This window comes from Herpailurus yagouaroundi, unplaced genomic scaffold (assembly GCF_014898765.1).
Source record: "Herpailurus yagouaroundi ecotype Mexico unplaced genomic scaffold, PumYag 28, whole genome shotgun sequence".
Classification (NCBI taxonomy): domain Eukaryota; kingdom Metazoa; phylum Chordata; class Mammalia; order Carnivora; family Felidae; genus Herpailurus; species Herpailurus yagouaroundi.
The window spans coordinates 167720096-167742700 of NW_024412376.1; the positions used below are offsets into that span (position 1 = coordinate 167720096).

General features: G+C 43.3%; 1 protein-coding gene across 1 annotated transcript in view; it reads left to right on the forward strand.

Annotated features, from left to right (window-relative positions):
• Window positions 1-22605, forward strand: part of POLN (DNA polymerase nu) — a 128158-nt gene that overhangs the window by 24471 nt on the left and 81082 nt on the right. The window contains 3 exon segments of the mRNA XM_040495984.1: window positions 1513-1569; window positions 2331-2384; window positions 3063-3128. Of these exon segments, the coding sequence (XP_040351918.1) occupies window positions 1513-1569; window positions 2331-2384; window positions 3063-3128 (177 nt within the window).

A 22605-nucleotide genomic window follows, 5' to 3' on the forward strand; every position in this document is an offset into this window, starting at 1 on the left:
ATAAATTTCAAGTGAATTGTATATATAAATATAAAAAGCAAGACAATCAACACTATAGAAGATACCCTAAGGGAATATCCTCAGACCTTGAGGTAGGTAAACGTTCTTAAACAGGACACAAAATGTATCAACCATAAAGGAAAAGATTGATAAATTGCACAATAGTAAACCTCTGTTTATGAAGAGATGTCATTAAACAAGTAAAAAAAAAAGCAAGTCGCAGAGGGATAGAAGATATTTCCAATAAATATAACTGGCTAAAGAAAACCCTATCCAGAATAACAAATTCCTACAAATAAAAAAAAAAAAAGGACACACAAACCAATTTTTTAAATGGGCAAAAGACATGAACAGGGGTTTAGTGAAAGAAGATACATAATTAGTCAATAAATATGTGAATACTGTCCAGCTTTATTAGTCATTGGGGAAATATACATTATTAGAACTACTGTGTGATATCACTTCACATTTACCAGAATGGCCAAAATTAAGGCCTAGGGCAACATGTGTTGGCAAAGATGTGGAGCAGTTGGAATGTTTACATGTTGCTGATGAGGTAAAAATTGGTGCCTTGACTTTGGAGAACTGGCTGGTGTTCCCTCTGCTACAGTTGGCCCTTCAATTCCGTTCCTCTCTGTGTTTATATGCAACACAGCTGTGGACATGTGGTAACCAAAAGCCATCACCAGAATGTTCACAGCAGCACTGTTCGTCATAGCCCATAAACAACCCTCTGATGTCCATCAAGGATAAAATATAATTGTCCTCCACTCAAAACAATTGAATACAGGAGTATAAGTAAATGAAATGCTGCTTCAGACAATGTATAAATGAACCTTAAAACAAAAGCCACACACAAAGAGTGCCCATTCTATTCCATTGATATGATGTTCAAAAACTGGGAAAAGTGGCCTTGATCGTGGAGGTCAGGATGCTGGTTACCTGTGGGGAGGGGCAGGAGCCTGGGGTGAATCTCGAGTGTTTCATCTGGGTAGTAGCACCCAAGTGTGTTCACTTTGTGAAACTGAACAAACCATATTCTTATGATCTTGTATTGTCCTGTGTGTAATATTTTGACCTTTTAAAATTAGTTTTAAAATCCATAATCCTCTTTTGGTGTTACCTCCCTGACATTATGCCCAGATAACTGTGATGGAAATGTTGGGTGCTCCTAAACTATTGAGTTACAAGTTTGTAGGCATTTTCTTAATTTACTTTCCTATGTGGTATTTTACATACCCTAGATTTAGATTTTGTGAATTTAAATCTCAGGAGAAATCTTATTTCCAAGCTTGTGTGAAGTGCCTTCAACTCCCATATGGACAACAATGATTTTGTAAGGGATTTAGATTTACACATTTGATAAAAATGAGTTTATTATGAATCTTCATTTTGGAAAATATAGTCAATGCAGACCCTTTATTATTAGGACTTTCTCCAGCTGAAAATGTGTTCAAGATGTTAAAATTAAGTGAGGGAATTACATTGGTGACATTTCTTCTCCTTTTTCAGTTAAATGCCCTGCAAGATCTTCATCCGTTACCCAAGATAATTTTGGAATATAGGCGGGTAAGTTACCTTTCTACGGAAGTGAGTTGGTGATGGAGGGGACAGAGGGCCCTGTGTCTGATAAGAGAAACCCAAAGTCACAGAAGTGGCCCTGGCAGAGCTCTGCAAGGAACAGGGCTTATTTGAGCCCTACTGTGCCTGCACAGGCCTGGCCGAGCCCACGGCCAGCCTGCTGGAAGAAGAGCGTGCGGACAGGAAGGGGACGTGTGTTGTCCTCAGGGGGTTTCCTGGTGGACTGGACTCTGCCAGTGTGGGGTGCGGGAGGCTCTCTCCAGGGCCTGGCGTGGTTCACAGCAGTCTGAGCACCTTGGCCGCCTTGTTCACTGATGCGCCCCCTTCCTCCTCAGCTGCCTGCACGTCCCCTGCCCTGTATTCTCTGGTGTGTGTGACCCGCATCCGTAACTTTGGCCACCGCAGTCTGTCATTCATTTTGTCACAGCACCAAAGGGAAGGAACTATTGGAAGAGAACTAAGGGTACCATAAGGGACGCGGGAGGGTGGGTACTCAGAACGCTCCACTTATGTCTGCGACATTTCTGTGAAAAGAATGATTCCGGAAAAGGAGTAGGGTGTCGTCCTTCTCTGTGGGTCACTGTCCTTTAATTCTGGTACCACATCAGGCCTCTGCAGGGTCTCCCGGAGTCACGAGTGCCGACACACGAGCGGCACATGCGCAGCACCCTGGGAAACACTGCTCTGATGCTCGGTCCTATTCGGGTACTTCAGCGAGAACATGATTATTTTTGTCTTTTGTGACCCAGGTTCACAAGACCAAGTCAGCCTTCGTGGATGGATTACCAGCTCGCATGAAAAAGGTAACTGAAGCCGAAAGGGATACTGTGATTAGGAATACGGTTTCCGCATGGGTTCGGACACACACAGACTCCTTGAAATTTTAGTTAGCAATAAATAACCAAATATTCTTGAACTGTGAACCATGGTTTTGTTATCACTCAGGTCTCTTTATCGCCCAAGTTGACATGCCTTCAGCTCACGAGCCGCATTTATGCGGAAGCTGTAGGGCTGACCACCATGTTCCCACCGGACACTGCACCTCGGTCCTGGGCTCACTTCGGGGAGACACTGTTGTTCTCGTTCACCCTGAGCAGCCCGCGGGCGGAGGCGCTCTGTGATGGTCCAAGGCTGCTCAGCAAGTGTCAGCCCCCGTCTGGGCCCCACGACCCTCCTTGATCCACACTGAGTCCCCGTGGTACATGGCCCTCCTCTCCCCGTGCACAGGGCTTTCAGGGACACAGAGACCCACATGTCTTGGTGCAGTTTCTGCAAGGGTTAGGGGGAACCTCCTGTTTGTCCACAGTTTGCTGACATAAAGGGCCCGTTCCGAGTTGGAGGTTTGGGGCCAGTGGCCTGTGGACTCCTGGAGGAGAGCAGTGAGTGTTGTGTGCTGTAGGCAGACAGACTGAAGGGTCAGTGTGTCCTTGACTTCACGTGGTATTGTCAGAGCTGAAACTGATTCTTCTTGACTGATAAAGGGCTCCATTTCCTGTACGTGGAATCAGACAGGAACTGTGACTGGAAGACTTTCAGCGAGGCGCTCGGTAAGTGAGCTTTCCTTCTTAGACACCAGTCTCCGTGCCTCGGAGCTGAGTTTGTGCCTATACGAGTGTTTGCCTGTGTACTTTCCCTATTCTAACGGGATCTGGTGTCGATAGATGTGTGTTACTCTCTTTATTCACTCAGCTGATACTTAGCACCTACTATGTTTTGGGAACACATGGTCCCCACTGTCACGAAGTGTTGAGTCAGTGAGGAGTCCTTTCCATCCAGAGAGCCATGCGTGTGGGTGCTGAGGGCAAAAGGACACCTGGTTCCCACTGCCCCCTTCCTTGTTTTCAGATTTATATGGGATGGTGGCTTCTCATATCCAGAAATGTGTTGAAAGATCTGATGCTCTGATGACCTCCTCCATTTCTTTGTTGTTGTTGAAGACTGTCTCTGATGAAAAAGCTATAAATGCCCTTGAATTTATGATGGAGCTTTAATAACACTCAAAGCAGTTAGCTTTTTAAATGGCTTTATTTTTTTGAATTAAAGATGATTTATTACTAATTTGTCATTGCAGAACAGTTCCTAAAGTACAGAAATGTAAAAAACAAAAACGAAAAACCAATTAAAGTCACCTATTACTCCACCATACAGAATGAATGGTGCTTAACATTTTGGTGTCTATCCTTACTGACTTTTTGCTAAATAGACATGTTTATAAAATACTCTTTTTCTACCAAAATAAAACCACACTGTTCTTTTATACTTTTTAACTTTATTTCCGATGTCTTGATATCATACACTAACGCTGACCTGAATCTATATTTAGATTTAAACACCTGAATTATTTAGATATATGAATTAAATACATTAATTATTTAAATGTGCATTATAAAATATATATACATCTAAATGTATGTTCGTGATAAAGGCATTCAAATAGTGTGGACATTTCAGCACTTCCCTTTCCCCTCATGACATGCACGCAGCGCTCACGGCGGGTGGCCATACGGGGCTGGGTGGGCTCACACCCCAGAGGAGCCGAGGCCCGGCTCAGGACCCTCTGCTCGCTGGGCTTCACACCCACCTAGGAGGGTCTTTCTTTGGACCCTCCACTTTAGAGACCTCTGCTGTGGTCTTCGCCCGGCCGACACTAGAGTCTCCTCTGAGAGCAGGTGCCCGCCGCACCCTTTCTCTTCGCTGCCGCTGCTGATCAAAGAGTGATTGAGGAATTGTACTGGGAAAGCGCGCTGCTTACGGGGGTCGTTGGCTTTGCCTGCACAAGCTTGTAAGTTCCGATTTTCTATTACATTTGCAGATTAATCTGTTTCAGTGCTCCATTCTCTGCCAGAAATCTCCAGTGTCTCTGGTTTGTGGGCAGCACTCCACCCAGGTTTTCCCTGACGCTCTTGTTTTACTTATTTGCTTTCCGTTGTTTCAACTGAATTTTTGGAAAGAGAAGTTATCAACATAGTGCGTGCATTAGGCCACTACCTTTAACTGGAATCCACATTGCCATTGTAGCAGCCGCCTGGCGCTCCCCTTCCTGGCTGTCCCCGGTGCCGGTTCAGATTGTTTTCAGTTGTAATTACTTCATACAGAGATGCCACGAGCACACTTGCATCTATGTTTTGGGTACATTTTTCTGATGATTTTCCATCGCATACATTCCTAGAGATGGAACCCCTGAGTCCAAGTACATGCTCATTTTTAGGGCTTTACTTTGCTAAGTTGTCCTCTGGAAAAAGTTGTTTTACGTTCCCATCAAACAACAGGTGAAATGCTTGGTCTCCTACATCCTTGCCAACACAAGGAGTTTCATTATGGTTACTATTTCCTGACTTGATTTTTGGATTCCTAGTTCTTTAACATGTAAGTGAGGCTGATGATCTAAAGTGATTATTCTTCTCTGAATTGTCTGTTCACACCATTTGCCCATGTGTCTGGAGGTTGTATATTTTCCCAGAGGTATAGAAATTTTCTTTATGGAATAAAAATCAAACCTTTTTAAAATGCTGAGTTATTTTTCTCCATTTTCTTTTGCCCTTTATTTCTTTTTAAATATATACTGTTTGCCATACTTAAAATGGCTTTTTAGTGTGCAAACAATATATTGATAATTCTAAAGAGTTCAAACAAATGAAAATACAAATAATGAAGTAAACGTCACCCGAGGCTCCACAGCCCCGCCAGCCACCATCGGCATTTGGTATTTATGTCTTCATGCCCACAGGCGCACATATTTACACATACGGGGTTACATCAGATTACATCGTCTGGCTGTGTTTGTCATAGACACTCCCTCGCCACACCCACTGCCTCCGTCCTTACGCCCGTAGTAGCCTGTGCTAGCAACCTAGCTGGTGCACATCCTTATTTCCCTCTAGACTTCTAGTAAAATCTCATACAGACTCATGTGTAGCTATACACGTATGTGCAGAGGCATGCAGTGACTCTGTCATTGCTTATTTCACAGAATTAGAATTCCCTTTTTTCTACCTCTTGATTTTCTCCCAGCAGTAGCTGGTGGAAGCCCAGCAGGTCATCTGACAAAGTCCTGCTTCACTGTGGCTAGTATGCGTCCTGCCGCTGCTGTGCTGGTGCACATGCGCCTCGCGTCCCATTCTCGCCTTCTAGAAGTAAAGCTGCAGTTAGCATTGTGCACACACGTCCTGGTGTGTTGCTACTTGTATTCTTGTGGGGTAGATCATCAGGTATAGAATTACTGGGTCAAAGGATATTACGTTTTTATTTTTTTTAGTGTTGGTTTATTTATTTTGAGAGAGAGAGACAGAGAAGCAGGGGGAAGAGGCAGAGAGAGGGAGACAGAGAATCCCAACCAGGATCTTCTGTGGTGACTCTTCTCTGTACTGAAGGGTCCTCTTAGAAGGGCTTTCGTCAGCTGCACGGTTATTTAAAGACTCACCTGTTTTCTTATGGAACCTCTGTGCTTTCCTTTTTTCCACATATAGATCTGAACCCAGCTGTGTATTATTTAACCAGACACCATGTAACCTACATGACGGTGCCCCAAAATGGCGAGAGCTTGAATTACATTCTTTGGTTTAAAGTGCACAGAGTACACTTAATATTTTTTACAAATCAGATTCGGGTGCCCAGCTGGCTCAGTCGGTGGAGCATGTGACTCTTGATCTCAGGGATGTGAGTTTGAACCCCATGTTGGGTATAGAGATTACGTAAAGGTAAAGTCTTGGGGGAGAAAAAGAGTAATAAATCAGATTATAACTATTTTTTACCATTTCCAGAGAGTGAGTTTCTCACCACACACAGCTCCTGTGAGAGAGTCCTTGTTACCAACTGCCTGCTGAAATGCCTCACCACCCATTTTATGTTCTGCTTCATGTTCTTTCTGATAATAGGAGAATGTAAAATGTTTTTGTCTTTCCCATGCCTTAACGTTTCGTGAAGCATTATAGGTTATGGTTTATTTAAGAACTGTTTGAGAAGGGTTGATTGAATTGATTGCCTTCAGTATCAGTAATATATATGATAAATATGTTAGAACTTTTTTGTAATAGCTGCTTTGAAGTCCTTGTCAGGTAATGCCAACATCTGCATCATCTTGTATTGGTGTGTTTTGATGGTCTTTTCACACGTGATCTGAGATTTTCCTGCTTCTTCATGTCCGGTAATTTGTGGTTGTATCCCAGACATTTTGAAGGCTGTCTGATGAGTCTTGGTCTTGTTTAGAAATCCCATTGAAAGGTTCATATTTTTGTTTCGCAGGCATTCACCCTGGGCAGGTTCAGGTTGAGAGTTGTGACCTGCTTTCCATGAGCTGTGATATCAGTGTGTGTTCAGTTTCCAAGACCTTTGCAGTGCTATTCACGTAGTCCCGATAACGGCCATCCAGGGGCCAGCCTGGGGATCAAGCCATGGTTTATCTGTTGGTTCAGTTCTCAAAGTCTTTGATATACCGTTGAGGATGATATCTACACGTGTGCAACTTGAGGCTGAACCCAGTGGTTTACAAGAAATGCTATGGTGTCCTTTTCCCACAGTCCTCCTTCTCTGCGGTCTCCCTAGTTAATTTCTGGTTCTTTGGCACTCCCTTCAGCCAAAACTGGAGGCTTCTCTAATCTTATTCTGCTGCTCACTTCATGCCACTGGCCCTATGACTGGGACCAAGAAGAAGAAATGATGAATTTACTGCCTATTGGGTAGGGCTTCAAATTCTGGTCTGCTTCTCCAGTCTGCCTGCAGCTATTAATTTATCAAACCTTCAAATTCCTGCCCTATGCATCCTGTCCAAGCTCTGCAGCTGTATTCAGTAGCAGTGTGCTTACGGTATCTTACCAGGAATAGACCTCCATCTTTTAACAGCTTTACTTAGGTGTAGTTGGTGTACAACAAATTTCACATATTACAAACAATTTGATAAGTTTTGATGTATGTATGTGGCCGTGAAAGCACCATCACGATCAACACATCCAATGACCATATCCATGACCCCCAAAAGTACCCTCCTGTCCCTTTGTAATTTCCCCTCCTCCCATCCCGACCTTCACCCATGTCCTCAGGCAACTGCTGGCTTGCTTTTTGTTACTATAGATTAGTTTGCATTTTCTGGACATTTATATAAGTGGAGCCACATGGTCTATATTCTTTTTCGTCTGGTGGCTTCTTTCACTCTGCGCTATTTTGAGATCAGCCATGTTATTCTGTATTTCAGTAGCTCATCCCTTTTTCTTGCTGAGTAGTATTTCATCGAATTTGAGCACTAGTTTGTACATTCACCTGTTGATCAAGATTTGAGCTGTTTCCAGGTTTAAGTTCTTATCTAGTTTGGGTTATTACTATGCACAGTTGTGTATAGTCCGTGTGTGGACATAGAGTTTCTTTTCTCTTGGAGGGGTGGAACAGCTGGGTCATATGGCAGGTGTCTGATTTACTTTGTAAGAAATTGCCTGCCAGAATGTTTTCCAAAGTGGTGGCCCCATTTCCCATTCCCACCAGTCATGTGAGAGTTCTGTTTCCTTCATGTCCCTCCAGGACTCGGCACGGTCAGTCTGCTTGATTTCAGCCATTCTCAAATGGTGGTGTGTCAGTGTGATTTTAATCACCTGGCCCTAATGATTGGATGTTAGCCAGTCTCCCATGTGTTTATTTGGCATTTATTTTTCTTGTTCAAGAAGCATCTAGTGAAATCCTCTGCATGTCTTTTAGGGATTGTGACTTTCTTATCATTGAGTTTTGAAGGTTCTTTATATATTCCAGATATGAAGCCATTCTCAGATACATACTTTGCAAATTATTTTCAGTCTGTGCTTTGTCTTTTCATTCTTTGGACACTGTCTTTTGAAGAACAGAAGTTTTACATTTTAACAAACTCTGATTTTTCAGTGTATTTTTGTATGGATCATGTGTTCACCGTTGCATCTCATAAATCTTTGCCTAAACCAAGATCAAGATTTTACCCCATTTCCTTCTAGAAGTTTTAGTTTCTGGTTTCACATTTAGATATATGACTCATTTGGTGTCATGCGAATAAGAAATGCATTTGCATTTCTTATAGTTGGGTCAGCTGTTGATGAACCCTTTCAGCACTTGTAGGTCTGAAAATGCCTTTACTTCACCTTTGTTTTTGAAGGTATGTGTGTGGGGGGTATAAAGTTCTCAGTTGAAAATTGTTTCTTTCAGTGTTTTGAAGATGTTCCTTTACTCTCTTCTCACATTGTTTCTAAGAAATGTGTGTCATCACTGTCTTTGTTTCTCTACACATAATGTGCCTTGTTTTGTGGTTGTGTTTAGCTTTTTCTCTTAATCACTAGTTTTGAGAAATTTAATTATGGTGTACCTTGGTGTAACTGTTTCATGTTTCTCTGGGATTCAGTTGAGTTTCTTGGATCTGTGGATTTATAGTGTTTTTTTAAAATTTTTTAATGTTTATTTATTTTTGAAAGAGAAAGACAGAGTGTGAGCAAGGAAGGGGCAGAGAGAGAGGGAAACACAGAATCAGAAGCAGGCTCCAGGCTTTGAGCTGTCAGCACAGAGCCCAACGCGGGGCTCGAACCCACGAACCGTGAGATCATGACCTGAGTGGAAGTTGAGTGCTTAACCAACTGAACCACCCAGGCGCCCCTATAGTGTTTTTTTAAATCAAATTGGAATATCATTGGTATTACATACTCACATACTTTTTATGTCCCTTCTCTTCTTTTTTTTGAAACTCCAGATGTAATTACATATCTTAGATCACTTGAATTTGCCCCACAGCTCACTGAAACTCATTTTTCTTCTTCTTTTTTTTTAAATTTTTTTCCTGTTTAAATTTGGGAAGCTTCTTTTACTGTCTCCTGTAATTCACTAATCTTTTCTTTTGTCATGCCAAATATGTTGTTAATCTCAATGAGTATATTTTTTATACTAAACATCATATTTTTCATTTCTAGAAATTCAGTTTGGATATTTTTTATGCCATCCATATCTCTGCTTGGTTTTTTCAATATATTGGAAAATATATTTTTTATATTTTATATATTTTTAATGTCCTTGTCTATAATTTCAACATCTGTGTCCATTAAATGTTAGTTTCAATAGATGATTATTCTCATTATGAGTTCATTTTTTCTGCTTTTTTTGTATGCCTGGTAATCTTTGCCTAGATTTTTCATTGTTGGGTGATGGACCTTTTTGTATTCTCGTAAATATTCCTGAGCTTTGTTGTGGACAAGTTAAGCTACCTGGAAAAAGTTTGATCCTTTCTGGTCTTGCTTTTATGATTTGTTAGGCATCTAGCAGCTAATTATTCCCCACTCCTGAGGAAGGACATTCCTGAGTATCCTACCTATTTGCCCATGAATTCTGAGTTTTCTGAGAAAGGCTGGTGGAGGCAGGAGCTATTCTGGCCCTGTGCTGTTGTCTACTCCCTCTGCATGACATTTCCTAGCCTTTGGTAGTTTCGTCACATGTACACAGTGATCAGTTCTCTGCTGAATATTCAGCTGTCTCCTGGGTCAGGAAAGGCATGACTTTATGGATTATGTTTCTCAGCTTCCTTGTTAGGTGGGAGCACTTTCTTTACAACTGTGTGCATCCTTAGTGGCAGGACAAGCCCCATCTGGTAACTTTCATCCACCTCAAACCCTCATTCTTGTGCTCTCTTGGCACTGAGCAGTTCGCTCCTCAGGCCTTGCTTTACCGGAACCTCAGTCTCGTGTTCTCCCGGACGGTCCTTGCACTTGTCGTCATGCTCATTAGGGGATTTCAGTGCTTCTGTTTACCCCGTGAGATGGTGGGTTCCATGGCAACAGGAGCTTTTTCTGCCTCTTTTGCTGCCATGCCCCACGCCTGGCTCCGTACCTGGAATGTGGTGGATACCAAGTACTTGCTGAGTGAACCACTGGGGGTGTGACCCAGTCTTGAGCTGTCTCCCAGCATCTGGCTACGTGTGTCGGGATCATCATCAGGATTGCCACGTGCTAACAGGGTAGGCCGGCCTCTTCCCCACACTGCGCTGTTGTGCTCTCCGCCCTGGCCATGGGCCGGTCAGGCGGCATTTTGTCTTAATTCTCGCCTTCCTTTGCCTCCGCTGCTCTAGGGTTTTGTGTGTCTCTCTTGGACCTATCGTGTTTTTTACAAAGGCCTCCTCCTGGGAAGGTGCTGAGGACCTTTGTTCTTACTGCACTTGTCAGGAGCCACATCTTAGCATTTCTCCATCTTCCCAGACCTCCTATCAGTCGTGGCTTCAGACGTCCCTTCTAACATTTCTGTGCCGACAAGGCCAGTTTTTGTCAGCGTCCTCATTTCACTGCTATGCCACCCGTGTACTGGCTCAGAATTTATCAGGCTTTTGTAATTCAAACTATCTGACCTCATACGTTGTATTTTTGTGAATTCTTTTGTACCCTGAGTCCTCCGTCTTCTTCCAGGTCAGCTGTTAAAAGTTGTTTGAATTTATGGTTATAAAATGTCTTGTTTGGAAATGTTAGAACCAGGGGTCATTTAGCTCTGGTCCCTTTGTCAGTCTTTCCCCCTTAGTTTCTTGATTTTTCTCACCGTGTGCCTGATACTGTGTTAGCATGCTTGTGCTAGCTTTTTCGTGTGGAACCGAGTTGGAGACAGATTAAGCTTTTGTTGTGTTATGGTTATAATGCTTTAAATAATTTGTGATTCCTTGACCCCTCTTGCTTTCCCTTGCCTTCAGGCTACTTTCACCTCTGTTTAGACCCCTTTTCTGCCCCTCGGTCCCTGAACACGTCTTCCTCCAGCCCGACCTTCTTTGCCTGGTCACTGCCTGCTCCTCTGGCTGCAGCTCAGGGGACATGTCATCACGAAGCCTTCTTTGACACTCTCCCACTCCTGAAGCTCAGTTAGATGCCCCTTTCCCTATGAAAAAGGTGCGGAGCCAATATAAGGAACATCTTGTGTGTCCGTCGTTCAGCCTAAGAGCTTAAATGTTGCTGGGAACATTTAAAGCTCCTGCCTGCCCTTTTCTCAAGTCCATTTCCTTTTCTACCCCAAAGTTAGTGTTTTTTCCGTCCAGTGTAACGTCTGCACGACACACACACGCATACACACACGCTTATATAATAGATGTATGTATACGTACATGTATGTGTCTGTGTGTAAGTATCCTTAAATAATATAAGCTTTATATAAATGGTATCGTATTATACTTACATACTGCTGTTTCCATTCAACACATTTTTGAGATCTATCCACATTGGCAGAAGTAGCACCTGTCCATTTACCTTGGCTACTATATAGTATTTCTCATATAAGTGTACTGGATCACTTTTCTGCAGTTAGAAACAATGCTAAAAAAAAAAAAAAAAGCAGTGCTGTGATGCATGTTCTGAACACGTGCAAAGATTTCTCCCGCACCTCAGTCCTGTTGCCTGGCCGCAGGGGTGCTGGCTGCCGCTCTCCTGAGATCACCAAGCCCTCTCGGGTGGGGCGGGGGGCGAGCCCACACCCTCACCTGCAGCCTGAGAGAGTGCTCGCTGCTCCATGGTGCCCACTGCTCCTGGTGCTCCCACACATCTTACTCTCCACCAGGCTGATGTGTGTGAATTGGTATCTGATTATGGTTTAATATTCGGGTTTCTTTTTGGTTTCTTCAGTGACTTGCCTGTTTACCTCTTTTGCCCATTTTCAATGGAGTGGTTTGTCTTTTCTTACTAATTTGTAAATTTTCTACATATATTACAGATACTGGTGTTTTGTTCACTTACATAAGTATCTTCTCTCAGTGTGTGTTTGGTGTTTTATGTTGTAGTCAACGAATTTGATTCACAGGTATTTTCTGTGTTAGTGTCATTAACTTTGTAGTCTCTTCTTTATCATTTTACGCTTTGTGTCTTGTTTAAGGAAACTTTTTCTACATGGAGATCCTAACGATACTCTAATTCTCTGAATAGTGTTAGGGTTTTGCTTTTTCATGTTGGGTCTGCAACACCCCTGGAATCTTGTGGTTATGTTGGTGTTAGGTAGAGATCGATTACTCTCCATCTGGGAAACTGCTGGTTACAACTGTTGTTACTATAAACTGTTGGAATAACTTTTGGTAATTTGCAGTGCCTTTTTCATGCAGGAATTTTGACAGATGCGTGGATCTGCTTCTGGGCTCTCAGTTCTGTGCCCTTGGTCTGTTTGTCTATTCTCACGTCTTAATTGAAGGTAGTTTCATTAGAGATGTGCATTCCCAGATATTCTCAGCTTAAGCTGTAGGATCACTCATTCTCTTGCTATGGTGATTGCCTTCCTTCTACTGTATGCTCTTTGAGATGTTTCAACATTTTATCCCCAAAATGAGCTCAGTGTCCACCAGATGATGGGTGGTCACTAAATGTCTTTGAAGTAATGAATAAGATTGGGCACTGAAATCTTAGTCATTGAGCGCTAAATATAGCCCATGTGTTATTGGGGGAAGAACATTTTAAGTACAAATATGTAGCATTAGTTCTTACAACTTGTATTCATTAGGTAAACGAATCTCGAATACTTTATATATTATGTAAATATTAATTACGTGGAGGTTGTGTTTGAAAAACTAGTAATTTTCATAATACTGTAGAATTTTGATGAATATAATAAACGAATTCTTCTAGTCAAGAGAGTCTTCTTAAGAATATTTTTAATAGTGAATATAGGCACGCCTGGGTGGCTAGGTCGGTTGAGCATCTGACTTGATTTCGGCTCATGTCACGATCTCACGGTTTGTGGGTTTGAGCCCCGAGTCAAGCTCTGCGCTGACAGTGTGGAGCCTGCATGGGATTCTCTCTCTCTTTCTGCCCCTCCCCTGCTCGTGCATGCTCGCTCTCTCAAAATAAATAAACATTAAAACATGTTTATTGAAAAAAGAATATTTTTAATAGTAACTATATATTTTATAGGAGATCCTATTTATAATTTTTTGAAAACTATTATTTTTTCAAAAGAATATATTTAAAATATCTGATATTTTGAAAAAAGATACTAAGTTCCCTGTGGGCAATTTATCACCACCTGAAGCTCCTAGATGTGAGTGGCAACTCAAGTTTGAAGGACATCTGGGTTGTTTCCAGTTTGGGGCTATTATAAATAAAGCTGCCATAAACATTAATGTATAGATTTTTGTGCGAGCTGAAGTCTCCCTTTCTCTGGGATAAGTGCCTAGGAATGCAATAGCTGAATTCTGTGTGCTAATATGTTTTTTATTGAGGTAAAAGCGTCATACAACGTTCTATCAGTTTCAGGTGTACGACATAATAATTCGGTTTTTGTACGCCCTACGAAGTGATCCGCGGAGGGAGTCTGATCACCTCCCGTCACCATATGCTTGACCCCCTGTACCCACTTTATCCCCTCCCCAGCGTCCTCCCCACTGATAATCACCAGTCTGTTCTCTGTATCTGTGAGTTTTATTTTGTTTTGGTTTGTTTGCTCATTTGTTTTGTTTTTTAGATTCCACATAGAAGTGAAATCATGCAGTATTTGTCTTCCCCTGACTTATTTCACTTACCATAATACCCTCAGGGTCCATCCATGTGGTCACAAATGGCAGGATTTCCTTCTCTTTGTGGCTCAGTAATGCTCCACTGTGTGCACACACCACATCTTTATCCACTTATCCATCAGTGGACACTTAGGCTGCTTCCGTATCTTGGCTGCTGTAAATAATGCTGCAGTGAACATAGGGCTGTGTGTGTCTTTTCAGATTCATGATTTTGTTTTCTTCAAGCAAACACCCAGTAGTGCAATTGCTGGGTCGTAGGGTGGTTCTATTTTTACCTTTTTGAGGAACCTCCATACTGCTTTCCTGAGTGGCTGCACCAGTTTGCATTCCCACCAGCAGTGCACAAGGGTTCCTTTTTCCTCCACATCGTTGCCCACACACCTTATTTCTTGTCTTTTTTTTATTTTAGACATTCTGACAGGTGAGGTGATGACTCATTGTGGTTCTGATTTGCATTTCCCTGATGACAGGGGTGTTGAGCATCTTTTCATGGGTCTGTTGGCCACCTGTGTGTCTTCTTTGGGAAAATGTCTATTCAGGGCTTCTGCCCATTCTTAATCAGATTGTTTGGTGTTTTATATTGAGTTGTTTGAGTTCTTTATTTATTTTGGATATTAACCCCTCATAGGATATATGATTTATAATTTTTTTCCCATTCAGTAGGTTGCCTTTTTTTTTTTTTTTTTTTTTTTCCGTGCAGAAGCTTTTTAGTTTGATGTGTTCCCACTTATTTATTTTTGCTTTTGGAGTCAGATCAATGTTAAGACTGATGTCAAGGAGCTTACTGCCTGTCTTTTCTTTGAGGAGTTCTATGGTTTTTGGGTCTTACATTCAAGTCTTTAATCCATTTTGAGTTAATTTTTTTGCACAATGTAAGATAGTGGTCTAGATTCATTCTTTTGCATGTATCTTTCCTAACACCATTTGTTGAAGAGACTGTCTTCTCCCCATAGGATATTCTTGCCTCTTTTGTTGTAAATTAATTGACCATATAATCATGGGTTTATTTCTGGGCTTTCTGTTCTTTCCTGTTGGTCTATGTGTAATGCCAATATGTGCTAATATTTTTAAAGGATTTTTATGTGTATATTCATGAGAAATACAGATCTGTTTTTATGTGGTTTGGATATCAGAATAATACTAGTTTCATGAAGTAGGAAATGTTCCTTCTTCTTGCATTTTCTGGAAGATATTATGTGGAATTTGTGTTAATTCTTCTTCAAATACGGATGTGTGGCTGTGGCTCAGTAGAGCATGTGATTCTTGATCTCAGGGTTGAAGTTTGAACTCCACATTGGGAGTGGAGTTCAAAATCTAAAGAAACAAAATCTTTTGAACAAAATCTAAAGAAAAATTATTCTCTAAATATTTGGTAGAATTTGCTAATAAAATCACTTGGGTCTGGAGTTTTCTTTTGGAGAGTTAAAATTATGAGTTCAATTTTCCCAATATTTATAGGGTTATTGATATTATCTTGTTTCATACTGGGTAAATTTTAGTTGGTTGTATTTTTTTTTAATTGGTCATGCATACATTTGCTGATAGCATTCCCTTATCCTTTAAATGTCTGCAGTAGTGGCCCCTTTTTGGTCTAGATAGAGCTTTGTCAGCATTATTGATATTTTCAGTGAACCAGCTATTTGTTTCATTGGCTTTTCTCTGTTTTCAGTTTTATTGATTTCTGTTCTTTATTCTTTCCTTTCTTCCGCATAATTTGGGTTTATTTTGCTTTTCTTTTGCTAGGCTCTTGAGATGTAATTTTAGATTACTGCTTTAAGACTTTATCTTTTTTCTCATGTATATATCTTTTGTGCTATAAAATTTCCCTCTCCCCCACTGTTCTAACTGTATCCCACAAATTTTGATATGTTGTATTTTGTCAAAGAAAAACTCAGCAGAGTTAAACAGGCAAGGAAGAGCTTATTATTGCAATGGTGGGGGGGGGGGGGGCGGTGCCTGGGTGTCTCAGCTGTAAAGTGTCCAACTTCGGCTCAGGTCATGATCTCGCGGTTTGTGAGTTCAAGCCCCGTGTCGGGCTCTGTGCTGACAGCTCAGAGCCTGGAGCCTGCTTCAGATTCTGTCTCCCCTCTCTCTACCCATCCCATGCTCATGCTCTGTCTGTCTCTGTCTCTTGATAATAAATAAATGTTAAAAAAAAAAAAAAAGATTATTGCAATAGGGGAGGGAGCTTGAACTCAACTCCAAATAGAGCAAGAGCACCTGGGGATTTACAGCCAGTGGGGATGTGGATGGGGTCAGTGGGTAAAAAAATACTAAGAGGAACTTGGCCAGGTATGAAGGGTGGGAAGATTCATGCTAAGTTACTTGCTAAACCCAGCCACAGTGGTATTTGACTGGAGTAGCATGGATATTATCTAAAAGTTTTCTGTCAGGGTGCCTGGGTGGCTCAGTCGGTTAAGCGTCAGACTCTTGATTTCGGCTCAGGTCGTGATCTCACGGTTGTGAGATGGAGCCCTGTGTCTGACTCTGTGCTGGGCCCCTGCCCTGCTTAAGAGTCTCTCTCCTTCTCCCTCTGCCCCTCCTGCTCATACTCGCACACTCTCTCACTGTCTCTCAAAACAAACAAAAAAAAAAATTCTGTCTTGCTGGGCGATCCCCTTCCTGTCTGTTGGCTGGAGAAGGCAGGCTACTCCCCTCCTGTGCCACCTTGTAGAAGGAGGGGCAGGAACAGAGGGACAGTGCTTACTGAGTGCTTTTCCCCAAGTGTCTACGCTGGATGATTAAAATATCGCTAATCCAAGTATTCACTCAAATATGTGCAGTGGCAAACAACAGAAAATCAAACTCAAACTGATCCAAACTATCAGGATATTTCTCAGCTTACCTGACTTGAAGCCCAAGGAAGGGCTCGCTAGCTTCAGGCAGTGTTGATCTGGCAGCCCAAGTTACACAGGCAGGTCCAGCTTCTTTCCCCAATTCCCAACTTCTCTTCCTCAGCATCCCAGCAGGTCTTGGTGATACCTGCTTCGTTTCTCCCCAGTGGGGATGACCAGTGCCTCTCCATTGAAAGCAGGAGGAAGCATCTTTCACAGATCCCTTAGCAAGCATCTCCTTGCGTCTCTCTGAAGCCCAAGCCATCCTTATTAAACTAGTCATGGTGGCCACAAGATGGCCTCTGTTGGCTGGCTTAAAAGGAGGGGGCCTTAATGAGAATCTGAGTGTCATTTTCTAAGGAAAAAGAAAAGAGAATACTCGTGGCCCAAATAGCCAGTATCTCCACAAGTGACAAGATTATGGGTTTTTGTTTGTTTGTTTGTTTGTTTGTTTGTTTTTAGCTATCAGCACAAGTAACAATTACAGATTTTAAACCTACCACATGAGATAAGTTTATTTTAACCAATGTCCCTTTGCATGAACTAACAAAAAGGTAAGGACTGTTTATTTCTTATCTTTTTGTTCTGACAGGAAATGTTCTATTCTGTCTTCCAGCGTACTGGCCATTCTTAGGTTGTTACTCGGTAAAGACTCTTAGGAAATCTGTCTTCCGGCTCAGACTGCACCACCCAATGAAAAGTCTTGCTTTCCTGGGGCACCTGGGTGGCTCAGTTGGTTAAGCATCTGACTTCAGCTCAGGTCATGATCTCAAGGTTCGTGAGTTTGAGCCCTGTATCTGTCTCTGTGCTGACAGCTCAGAGCCTGGAGCCTGGAGCCTGCTTTGGTTCTCGGTCTCCCTTTCTGTCTGCCCCTCCCCTGCTCACTCGCATGCTCTCTCTCTCTCTCTCTCTCTCTCTCTGTGTCAAAAATAAACATTAAAAAAAAGTATTGCTTTCCCGATACAACATGTAAGCCCTGTTTCATCATTACCTACATAAATATTAAAGTAGCTAATTTGAAATAATTCTATTCAAGGTCTTCATACTGTTGGCATGTGATTTTTCTGCTCTCCTGATGAATATCTCTCCCACATAATATCATTTAACTATCAAAATATTTATTAGCAAGATTTTCATAAGTCACATAATTATTGCTAACTCTGCACACTTTTTGAAACCCAAATGAGAATTTTTTTTATGTCTATAGTTTGTTGTTTTAGGGATTAAATATTTCCCCATTTCTATTGACGTAAAAAGAGCAGTCCCCTCATTCTCCGTGGATCACTGCACGGTGGGAAATGGAGCATTCTGGTACTTTCTGTGCAGCTCCTTTTTTTGGGACATCAGCAATTAGAGTAAACTAAGGGCAGGTACCACTGTATGCAAAACATGACACTTCTTTTTTTACTGTTTTGTTTGGTTTTTTTTTTTTTCAACGTTTATTTATTTTTGGGACAGAGAGAGACAGAGCATGAACGGGGGAGGGGCAGAGAGAGAGGGAGACACAGAATCGGAAACAGGCTCCAGGCTCTGAGCCATCAGCCCAGAGCCCGACGCGGGGCTCGAACTCACGGACCGCGAGATCGTGACCTGGCTGAAGTCGGACGCTTAACCGACTGCACCACCCAGGCGCCCCTTGTTTTGTTTTTTTGGAGAGAGAGAGAGCAAGCAGGGGAGGGGCAGAGAGAGAAGGAGAGAGAATCCCAACCAGGCTCCATGCTGTCAGCACAGAGCCCAACGCAGGGCTCAAACCCACCAACCATGAGATCGTGACCTGAACCGAAGTCCAGAGTCAGACACTTCACCAACTGAGCCACCCAGGCACCTCCCCCCCACCCCCCGCCCTTTTTTTTTTTTCACTTTTTAGTTAAGTTTCAATTAGTTAATATGCAGTGCAATATTGGTTTCAGGAATAGAATTGAGTGACTTATCAGTTACATACAACACCAGGTGCTCATACAAGTGCCCTCCTTAGTACCCATCACCCATCTAGCTCACTCCCACCCATCTTCCCTCCATCAACCCTCAGTTTGTTCTCTATCATTAAGAGTCTCTGGGGTGTCTGGGTGGCTCAGTCGGTTGAGCATTCGACTCTTGATTTCAGGTCAGGTCATGATCCCAGGGTTGTGGGACTGAGCCCCATGTCAGGCTCTCTGTGCTGAGCATGGAGCCTGCTTAAGATTCTGTCTCTCTCCTTCTGCCCCTCCCCTGCTCGCACAGTCTCTCTCTTTTTCTCTAAGATAGAAAGAATCTCCTGTGATCTGTTTCCCTCTCTCCTCTTTGTTTTCCCCCTTCCCTTATGTTCATCTGTTTTCTTTCTTAAATTCCACAGATGAGTGAAGTCGTGGTATTTATCTTTCTCTGATTAACCTCCTTCACTTAGCATGATACCCTCTATCTCCATCTACATCCCTGCAGAGGGCAAGATTTTCTTCTTTTTGTTGGCTGAGTAATATTCCATTGTATACATATACCACACCTTCTTTATCCATACCTCAGTTGATGGACATTTGGGCTCTTTCCATAGTTTGGCTGTTGCTGATAGCACTGCCATAGCCATCAGAGTGCATGGCCCCCTCAAATCTGTATTTTTGTATCCTTTGGGTAAATATCCAATAGTGCAATTGCGATTACTAGATCTTAGGGTAGCTCTGTTTTTAACTTTTTGAGGACCCTCCACACTGTTCTCCAGAGTGGCTGCACCAGTTTACATTTCCACCAATTGTGCACGAGGGTTCCCCTTTCTCCACATCCTCACCAACAGCTGTTGTTTCCTGGGCTGTTCATTTTAGCCATTCTGACAGGTGTGAGGTGGTATCTCATTGTGGTTCTAATTTGTATTTCCCTGAGTCTGAGTGATGTTGAGCATATTTTCATGTGTCTGTTAACCATCTGGATGTCTTTGGAAAAGTGTCAATTCATGTCTTCTGCCCACTTCTTAACTGGGTTATTTGGTTTTGGGGGGTGTTGAGTTTGATGAGTTCTTTGTAGATTTTGGAATCTATCCCTTTATCAGAAATGTCATTTGCAAAAATCTTCTCCTATTGCTAGGCTGCCTTTAACTTTTGTTGATTGTTTCCTTCACTATGCAGAACAAACAACCCTAAAATTTGTATGGAACCACAAAAGACCCCAAATAGAGAAAGCAGTTCTCAAAAAGAAATACAAAACCGGACGTATCATGATTCCAGACTTCAAGCTGTATTACAAAGCTGTATCATCAAGGCAGTATGGTACTGGCACAAAAACAGACACATAGATCAAGGGAACATAATAGAAAACTCAGAAGCGAACCCATCACCATATGGCCAACTAATCTTTGACAAAGCAGGAGAGAATATCCAATGGAAAAAAGACAGTCTCTTCAGCAAATGGTTTGGGAAAACTGGACAGTGAGATGAAGAAGAATGAACCTGGACCATTTTCTCACACCAGACACACAAAAATAAACGCAAACCCAAAATGGATGAAAGACCATAAACTTATCACAGTCCTAGAGGAGAACACAGGCAGCAACCTCTTTGACCTCAGCCACAGCAACTTGTTACTAGATAGGCTGACAGGGGCAAAGGAAACAAAAGCAAGCATGCCTATTAGGACCTCATCGGGGTGTTTTTATTTTATTCGATTTGATCCTTTAAAGTGCTTTGTGACCTCCTACGGAATCACGACCCACAGCTAAATGGGCCACCAGGGTCAAATAGCAGGCAGGGAGGGCACCTGCTGGGCGTCTCCACTCTACCCACACTGCCCGACTCACTCTGCCTTCCTCCTGGCTTGCATGGCCCTCCTGTGTTCGGCTCCCTCTCCTGTCTGTTGCATCTGCCACCTGGAGGCTTACTCCCCTTCCTCTCTCCCTGCAGCTGGGGTGCTGCTCCTCCTCCTGTTCTGAGCCCCCTTCAGCTCCCACCCACGTGCTCGCGGTCCTCAAACCTCCCCTCCATTCAGCTTCCCTTCAGGCCTCTCAAGAGAAAAGCCACAGTGATTTCATCCTTTTATGCCAAATCCGGCTCAGTTCTCCTGGTCACTGAGATGGGAGCCCTGCCTTTTCTAGCGGCTCACCAAGACCTGTGGGGTCTGCCTCCCGGCTGTCCGCTGCCCTTCTCATTCTGCTCGCCTCCGCTGTCTTTGGCCGCCCTCTCCCTTCCACTCTTCTGCCTAGCACCCGGAGAGCCTCGTGGGCCAGCCACCTTCTCTACTGCTGGCCTAGTGTCCAGGGCTCCTGGTGTTCTGACCCCTGCCCCACTCTCCAACCCCATTTTCTCCCACTCCCCGTCCATCTGTCTTATTTGTTCGTTCATTCATTGATTCATTCATTCATTCAACAGATGTTTATTGAGCACTTCTTGTGTGCCGGGCTGTTCAAGATGCCTGTGCTGAATGCATCACAACCTCTACCCGTGTGGAGGCTGGAGGCCAGAGGGTGTGAGCAGACGACAGACATACTAAATCAATCCTGATACAAAAGATGACAAAACCCTGTGGAAAATCGAGTTGCAGGGGCAAGAATCAAAAGTGCTGGGGAAGACAGTGCTCGTGAGGGGAGACAGGGAGGCGCTGACAGAGGAGTGGAGAAGCAAACAGAAGCTCTCGTGGGGAAGGAAGGGGCCCCTGGGGCTGTGCGGATGCAGGAGAGGGACATCTCGGTGCGCCAAGGCCATCCGAGCCCCTCGCAGAGCCCCCCGTTCCACACAGGGCCGGGGCCCGTGCTGCCCTCGGGGCTGCAGACCAGGCTAAGTGCGTCAGTGTGAGCCCAGCACTAACTACTGTCTCGTCCATGTGGCTCTTACCCTGTTCTCTCGTTTTCCCTCGTATTCTTAAAAAAATCATTTCAGGAAACCTCTGGCACTGTTTGACAGAACCCCAGACGCAGCTGAGCACGGGTTTGGGGCAAACCTGGGTTCAAATTCCAGCTCAATTGCTAGCAGTATGACTCTAGCACATTTTTTTCATTTCTAGAAATTAAAGTTTTCTCATTTTCTCATCCATGAAATGATAAAATAATGCCTTCTTTGCCAGGTTATTGTGAAAATTATTTCTTTTTTATTTCATTCATTCAGCTAGTATTTGTTGGTTGCCCCTGTGTGCTAGGAAGGGTCACAGGTGCTGAGGACGCCGGTGACACCACAGGCACGGCCTTGCCCTTGGGAGGCTGCGTCCTGCTGGAGCATTGTCTGTTTGCTTGTTCTGCCAGCCCATCAGAGACATCTCATGTGGTGCTTGGGAGTCGCTGCTGCTGCTGCTGTCACTTAGTGATCAGGACACAGGGAAGCCGGTGTGCCCCGGGGCCAGCCGTGACGCCCATTGTAATGATCACCGCCATTCGGCTTCATTCCAGAGGTTCCGAGGACATACCCACTGGGAGAGACAGGCCTGCCATCATTGTCACTGTATTTCTGCCGCCTCCTCGGTGTTGCATCTGAAGTTTGGAAGCTTTGGCCAAACTGAACATCACTGCTGATGCCGATCGGCAAAGCCCACACGGTGCCTGAGAAGACGGCCGACAGGAGATGACCTCCTGCGTGCACCTCCCTTCTCCCCCAGTTGAAACTGTTCCCCACGTGGCACTTTCACTTAAAACTACTGACATTTTACCAAATGCCAAATTGTAGCCTTAAAATGTCACCTCTGCACCTTGCCTTTTGCTGCATGTGAAGTAAAGGCTGTTGACACTGAGTTTTTCTAGATCAGTTCTCTTATTTGGTTAAGCATACCAAAGTTCACCATAAAACAAAT